Source organism: Cynoglossus semilaevis, chromosome 13 (assembly GCF_000523025.1).
Source record: "Cynoglossus semilaevis isolate Cse_v1.0 chromosome 13, Cse_v1.0, whole genome shotgun sequence".
Taxonomy (NCBI): Eukaryota; Metazoa; Chordata; class Actinopteri; order Pleuronectiformes; family Cynoglossidae; genus Cynoglossus; species Cynoglossus semilaevis.
The window spans coordinates 11,204,609-11,211,824 of record NC_024319.1 but is presented as its reverse complement, the minus strand read 5'-3'; the positions used below and the strand labels follow the sequence as shown (position 1 = coordinate 11,211,824).

The window sequence follows — 7,216 nt, the reverse complement described above, 5'->3', positions numbered from 1 at the left end:
ATCCCCCCAAAAAAAAAAAAAAAAATCCCCCCCCCCCCCCCCCCCACACACACACACACACACACACACACACACACACACACATTCATTACTGTAAATGAGCTGTACTTAGCTGATCCCAATGACCACAAAAAATCCTCTAAACTACTTTGCCCTTCAAATACTGACAGCACAGGAACCATGTCTTGCAGAGAGCATACTGTAGCTTCTTCATTCTGACAGCCTCTCTCAACATTTCAATTGTTAGTTTTTATAATTGAAACATTAATATGAAATTTGATGCTTGTTTGTTCCGGGGGAATTGATAGAATTACAGGTAAACACAGCCTTATTTCATTCACATTCCCCTGAAGGGTTTGAACTGACTCAAACTTCAGCACAGATACCAGTGGGTTTTTGTTCCAACCACCTGACTGCTGACTCACTCGGCTTAATGGGGAAAAAAATAATACGGTAACACATAAACTCTCTCTTCACCTGAGAAACTGATAACAACTAATTTTGTTTTAATCCTGGATCATGTTACGCTGTTGTTTTAGAATTAATATTAAAGCAGATGTAGAATGCATTAAATCTACATGTGACAGAAAGACTGAAAGAAAAAGCAATGAGAAAATAACATGATAATCAAAGAAGCACAATCTTACTGTGGGATAATGAACATGAAGAATGCAGAAACTGCTGGAAGTTAATGTATAGATACTTAGACACATGGTGAAAGATTTCAGTTAATTTGTGTGGAAACTGTCTTTCCACCTAAAATCCAGCTTTTATAATCCTTATATATAAACTATTAATGTTTAATATTGCATCATGAAGAACCTCACCCACAGGTTCCAAATATTCATTGATAGAAGTTTCAAACAAACAGTTTTACACTTGACTACATTACTTGCACAAATTTAAGTTAGACTTTAGCAAACAATTGGTGAATGAACCAAAGAGTGTTTTCTTAAGCTGAACATTTTTTTCTGTTTCTCAGACATTTTTTGACTTTTTTTGAATTTTCTATCAAGTACGTTCACGTTCATCCCTACTCATTGAAGACTTACTGGAAACTATAATTGAAATATCCTCTGTGTCTATTAAACTGGAGAACCGAACCTGACAGCCATAACTATAATTTTATCAAATGTTGATCCTCTCGTCACGATTTGCAAATGTTACTTGAAATATCTAAAACAAGTTAGAAAGTTCAAGTTAGAAAATATAGCCTTTTCAATCTGAGCAGTAAAAGCATTGATTGTTGATAATTAGGCTTAATGTAGTGAAGTTTGTAGATGGTTTTTTTTGTTTTACCGACAAAACAAGTTTATAATGTTTGGAGCCTCAATGCTCAGTGCTCGACTTCAGTTACACAAGTGATGGTAAAACACTTAATGAATGCCTAAAAGAAAATTACACATTATTTCTTTTAAGTAAAGCTGGTAAAGGTAAATGATAGTGTAAATACACAATCTCAGTCTTTTGTCCTGAGACTCAGGGTTCGTCTTTATCTAGCTTCTGACAGTTTATTTTATTTTTTATTTTTTAATTATTTCAGGAGTCGGCACAACAAACATCTGAAGTCAGTTTTGAGTTAACATGTTACTATAGTCACTTTCAGCCATGGAAGACTTAACACAACTCATCATTCAGCATTGAAGTGGCAAAAAAGAGTAGAAGTTGATTTGAGTGCTGAATGTTGCAGTAATTGTGTAATTATTATTTCACTCTGTTATTTATAACGCTGCAGTTGCCATATGGCCAAAGTGCTTGAAAAGCATTTTTATTTTAAATGAACTGTTTTGTTTCAAACTCATGCAGTTAGTCATTATCTGTGCCTTATTCTGCAGTGTGAATTTGGCGTGTTGTCAGTGTGACATAGAATGTAGTGAAGAGCTTCGCTGTTACTTCCCTAAACCAAAGTTAATGCACTGGTCCCACTGCTGTATTTGACCAGTATATAGGCCATATGTTATTCTGTATATCAGCCATGTAAATTAATATGCAAAAAGAATATTTATTATTAATTATGACTGCTGTGATTAAAATGTGTTTTGAAATGAAACCAACGCAAGTTTTCTTAGATTTTCTAAAGCTGGAAGAAGAAACTACCATTTTTATTTCTAATAAGTCTTTGTAGCCTTGGTAATTATCAAGAATTATATGAAGTTGAAATAGTTGATTAAATTTAAATTGTTAACCCCAGGACTTGCATGTCCAATGAGTTTTCACAGTGGGAAAGTAGATTTTCCAACAAAATAATTGAATAATTTTTACAGCAAATTTTAGCTATTATCAGCTGACTGTTTTTTTTTTTTTTTATTGACATGGTTTTGGCTAACTTGGCCGTTTGTTACCAATATACCTCGTCTGACAACTTTAGATCAGTGTGACTCTGTAAAAAAGGTTAATTCCTCTTCTGAATCTTCAGCAGCCTTGGTCAGGATGAGTGACTAAATATATGTGGGGGGATGATCCTTTACATCCTTAACCCTCTGCTATTTTACATTTTATTAATACCATAGGGGGAAGTGACATTAGTTTGTCTTCTTAACTGCCTTTTAATGAATTATTTATCCCTGGTTTAATGATGTATACTGTGGCCCTGTAATGTGCCCTAATGACAGTGAACGAGGCGGCCTAGGCTGAAGTATTAATTTGTTGTGTCTCCCCGATGATTATTCCTCTGCCTCCAACACCACCACTTTCACGCCTCGCTTTCGCTGCTGCTGCTCTAAACACAGGCCTGGATACAGGCGTGATTCATGGAGGCTTTCCGCTCAGTGGTGTGACTTGATTTCTTGCTGTCACGCTTCCCGTTGAATGCGATACATCCAGGGGGGATTCACAGCAATTAGTTCTGCTTTTTATTTGTCTTTCAGGCACTTCCAGACATAGCTTGATGAATCTGCTGCGGGAATCCTGAATTATAAATCCAGTAATAAAATCTAACCAAGGATAAGAGCGCTATAACAGGTATCGCAGATAAAACCCTTTTGTTTGTGTCTTTGTCTAACTATCTTCACTCGACACTCGAGTCACATCTAAACATACAGTAATAAGAAGACATTTTTTAAAAGTATGTAAATTAAGAAAATTTTGGTGAAAAATTGGTGAAATTGTCAACAAAAATATGCACCAATCTTTAACCCAGATGTATAGTTTGTGCTAAAAATTTCAAAAAGCATTTTATTGTCTAATAGCAAAAATCACTGCATATAGTAGTGTCAAAAAACACCTCAAAGGGTTCAAATCCCTGTGCAATGACTTTAAACAAAATGTATGACTTCTGTCAGTGAATGATGAAGTTAAAAAAGGGCTAATTAGAGTTGGAATTCTTATTTATTGTGTTTACTAATTTATCCTGAATCCATATACTAGTTTAATTCAATATATAGAATTTGCACCTGGGACCTACTGCCTAGTGGATGGATGGATGTGATTGAAAATCTAAAATGTTATTAGGAAACTTCTCATATGTTCGCTATTTGTTTCTGTTTTTATTTATTTATTTATTATTAAATCATTTGTTTTAATTTGTATTTATTTGTACACACACAGATCTACAAATTCTTTCACGTTAATACTTAAATTTACGTCATTTCCTCTTCCTGGTTTCCGCACGTGTAGCAAGAGTTTTTAAATTATACCGGAAATGTGCGCTCTGGTTTTAGTCAAACGTTTCGTCGTCGTGTGTGTCTGTGTTTGTGTGTAAGTAGATGTCATGAGGGTAAAGATAACTTGACACAAACAAACTTTTAACGTTTAAACTACATAATAAAGCAGTTTTATGTGATGTTCAGCCATTTTATGGACGTTAGTGCGTTAGTTTTTTTCTCGATAACCTTTTTTGGCGGCACGTTAACCTGCTACCGTGTGTTTAGTGCTGCGGTCCAGCGTTTTCATATCTGTGGACACGTAATGCACAGCGGATGGCTCTTCTGGAAAAGGCAAACGTTTGAAAAACCTAAAGGTAAAACATAAGTCCCTATATATTAGAAGTGTAGCCAACATTGATGTGGTAACAGCTGTGGTCCAGGTGGAGAAGCTCCAATTGTTGAATTTCTGATTTTATTTAAAATATACTGTTGGATCTTCATAAACAAATTAACGGGTTAATTTAATGCAATGTCCACCCGAAGCTACAAATGGCAACACAACTCTGGTAGTCGAGCAGCAGAGTAATCCTCTGCTAGTTTTGACTTGCAATTGTGTTACAAACATAAGGCTAAATGCTCTATAGTGTGTGTGAAAATCATACTATAATCATGAAAATGGGACACGACTGAGGCCAGTAGAATTGATTTATTTTCATTCAGATTAAAAGGAAAGTAGTGTAACATGGATTTCTTCCTGAGGTTATTGGTGGTACCAGTTGTGTAGAGCAAACCAATGATTTGTAAAGCAAAGCTATGATCGCATTGAAGCCTTTTAATATTTACTTTCACCAATGTCTCCCCACACAGGTGACCAACGTGCGGTAGGTCGACTGTGACTGTATCCTTTGATGTTATTTAGCACGGTATGCTGCCATGTCTTTACCAGAGATGTCATAAGTTGATATCACTAATAATCAAAGATAAGAAGGCCCTAACATTTCCTGAGTAGCGTCAGAGAATGTAATCAAAGTGTAGGTGAACTTAAACAATAAACACAATAAACAAGGGAAGATTGGCATACTGTAACAATGTTATGCCATTAAAGGTTATGTTATCATGCAATGGCACAGTGTTGTGAAACCAATAAAAGCATAGTAAATGTACCAAGTAAATGTGTAATCATGACACAGTTGACTCTAGCGTACACTCATGAATTGCTGCCACGATACATGCTACATTCCCTAACTGGCTCTTCTCAGGGGACACCAAAAATGTTTTGACAGGATCAGCAAGACCGGTGGGTGAAAAGAAAATGCATGTGTTCATCAGTGCCTCAAAGGACAACACTGCCAAGGTGAGAACTCTTATGTGACGGTAGTTCTGTGCCATTTGAATCTAAATGATTGATGTGTAACAGTTGTTGAAAAATGTTAGTATCAAAATGACACGTTGCTGGCCATCGAGGAGAACACCCAGAGAAGAGTTTGAAGGCGAATAAAGAAAACAGTTGTTCTTGTATATACCCTTGTATTTGTCGTTGTTTATATATGTATAATTGTGAGGTAACACTCCAGTCATTTGTGCTTGAGACCCCCACTCCAAAGTAGAACAACACAAATAAGTGAATGAGAAATGATTTGAAGAGATTTATTGATAGTTTACTTGTTATAACAAGATACATAAAAAAAACAGGAGTAGGTGTGGTTACTTTCAGTGTCGTATTGTGTCCCATTTATTTACAAAGATATTTTCTTTTGGTCTAGGTGTGTTGGTCAATCTGTCCACACAACAGCGCTTGTAATGTGAATTTGACTTATATTCTTAAATAGACTTTTGAATAATTATGGTCCATTATGGTTTTGTTACTATGTATGTTACTTTTTAGTGTTGACAGATTCTAAAGCTGAGTGACTTGACTGTGTCTTTAAGCCTGGAAGAAAGATGACTGAATAAAGTTTGCTTAGTTTAAGGCTGCCAGTGTGAGGCTGTAGGTCACATATAGTGGAGTAAAAATTAAATTATTATTTATTGTTTATTTTGAAATTCAAGAGGTGGACTTAGTCCGTGGGTTAATAATGTGCAAATGACTGAGTGCCATGTGTTATCTTTGCAGCTCCTTGACGAGAGACCAGTGAACTCTGCCGCCATTTCTCCAATCATGGATCACGTAAGATGAAGTTGTGCAATGCATATCCTACTAGATCAACCGTGACCTTGAACCTTGCAATTGTGTGTGTTGTAGGTGGTTATGGGAGGTGGGCAGGAGGCTATGGAAGTGACCACAACCTCCACCAGGATTGACAAATTTGAGGCCAGGTGAGTTGAAGTGGTGTTTCCAGAGTATTATTGTGCAGTTGAATAAAGTGACTGTTATCTTCATCTAAACAAAAGAAAAAGATGAAGAAAATGTGCAGATGTCCCTAATTCCATTGTGGTGTTTGCATTAGCACTGGAGAAACCACAACTTTGTTACAAACAAAGGCCTTTATGTAGGGATTAAATATGTGTTTAAAGCATTGAAATTGTTTTACTGTTGATAGTGAGCAGGCATAGTGATGTGTGAACATGTAGTTGTAATGTTGGTGGTGCTGTTGAAGTGACTACTCTGTAGCTGCATGTCTGTGTCTGTGGTTATCAGTCATTTAATCCAAAAGTAGTTACATTGAGGGCAATTGGACGAAGTCAAGTTGCCCTTGATGTAACTACTTTTGGATACTGTGTAGCTGCTAAGGTAAACCTGTTTGTGTTAACGTGTGGTACAATGATGTGTTCTTCTAATCTGCAGGTTCTTCTATGCTGTGTAGTAGGAGGAGGAGTTTGGCAGAGTGAAAGGTCATTTTGTCCCATCAACTGTGTGGCTTTCCACACCAAGAGGTAAATGAGACCAACACAGCTTTTGATTGTGTTATTCCAGCTTATTCTTCCATTCATTGTGCTTCCTATGGTGTCATTAACAGACACAGCAGCTTGGACTCTGCCAGGTAGAGTGAAGGAGCAACTTTATTTGAAGCAGATCACTTGTTGGTTGCTGGACTTGTGAGTGTTTTACTGAGTTGTGTAATTGTAGTGACTAATTGTTTACCTTGAGCTGTATTTGACTTAAATCCCTGTTGTAAAGAAAGAGGGACTTGGGTTTTTTTTAGTTATGTAAAAATTATTCTCAATTTCTTTGTGAGCTGTCTTTGACTGTTGTAAACCTTCTAGAATAAGCCTCTTCTAAAGGTAAAAAAAAGAGAAAAAAAAAAACCTTTTTTGTGCCTTAATGCTGTTGGCAGGTAGTCACTTTTATTGTGAAGCTTCTTCTAAAGGTAAAGAAAGAAAACCTTTTTTAAATACTTAAAAAAACCTTAAATTTTTTTTTTATATATAGTTATGTGAAAGTTCATTGTGCCTTAATGGTATTGTCACTTTCATTGTGAGCTCTATTTGACTCTTCTAAACCTTCCAGAATAAAGAAACTGTGTGCACTCATTTCCAGATAAGTTTCTATTTTAGTTTTTTGTTTTTGGAAGTTTTTTAGTTAGTTTTTTTTAGTTAGTTTTGTAAAGAGTAAGCAGTAAGTTAAAAAAAACAACCACAATGAATGAAATAACAACTTTTGACTTTTAATAGCAAAACTTCACATTCACAAA

The 7,216-nt window shown here is 35.8% G+C and overlaps 1 protein-coding gene across 4 annotated transcripts; it reads left to right on the top strand.

Annotated features, from left to right (window-relative positions):
- The first annotated feature begins 32 nt into the window (after nucleotides 1–32).
- On the top strand, nucleotides 33–7,055 carry LOC103388576 (eukaryotic translation initiation factor 3 subunit I). 4 transcript variants are annotated; one of them, XR_001760914.2, is made up of 8 exons: nucleotides 33–3,696; nucleotides 3,870–3,958; nucleotides 4,452–4,482; nucleotides 4,844–4,938; nucleotides 5,698–5,751; nucleotides 5,827–5,900; nucleotides 6,370–6,458; nucleotides 6,542–7,055. XR_001760914.2 is itself a non-coding variant. In XM_025061787.1 (7 exons), the coding sequence occupies exons 1-6, from the start codon at nucleotides 3,641–3,643 to the stop codon at nucleotides 6,386–6,388; spliced, it is 387 nt and encodes a 128-aa protein (XP_024917555.1). In that variant the 5' UTR covers nucleotides 33–3,640; the 3' UTR covers nucleotides 6,389–6,458; nucleotides 6,542–7,055. The 4 variants fall into 4 exon arrangements, 2 of the variants coding, with proteins under 2 accessions (XP_024917555.1, XP_024917554.1); XR_522521.3 differs by having other exon boundaries at nucleotides 33–3,958; XM_025061787.1 differs by lacking the exon at nucleotides 4,452–4,482.
- Nucleotides 7,056–7,216: the final 161 nt, after the last annotated feature.

Excerpts from the sequence above, each read along its gene's own strand:
- LOC103388576 (XM_025061786.1), top strand. The coding sequence starts at position 3,781 with ATGTTCAGCCATTTTATGGACGTTAGTGCGTTAGTTTTTTTCTCGATA. Across the intron at positions 3,959-4,843 it reads AACGTTTGAAAAACCTAAAG|GGGACACCAAAAATGTTTTG; the intron begins GTAAAACATAAG and ends GGCTCTTCTCAG. Across the intron at positions 4,939-5,697 it reads CAAAGGACAACACTGCCAAG|CTCCTTGACGAGAGACCAGT; the intron begins GTGAGAACTCTT and ends TTATCTTTGCAG.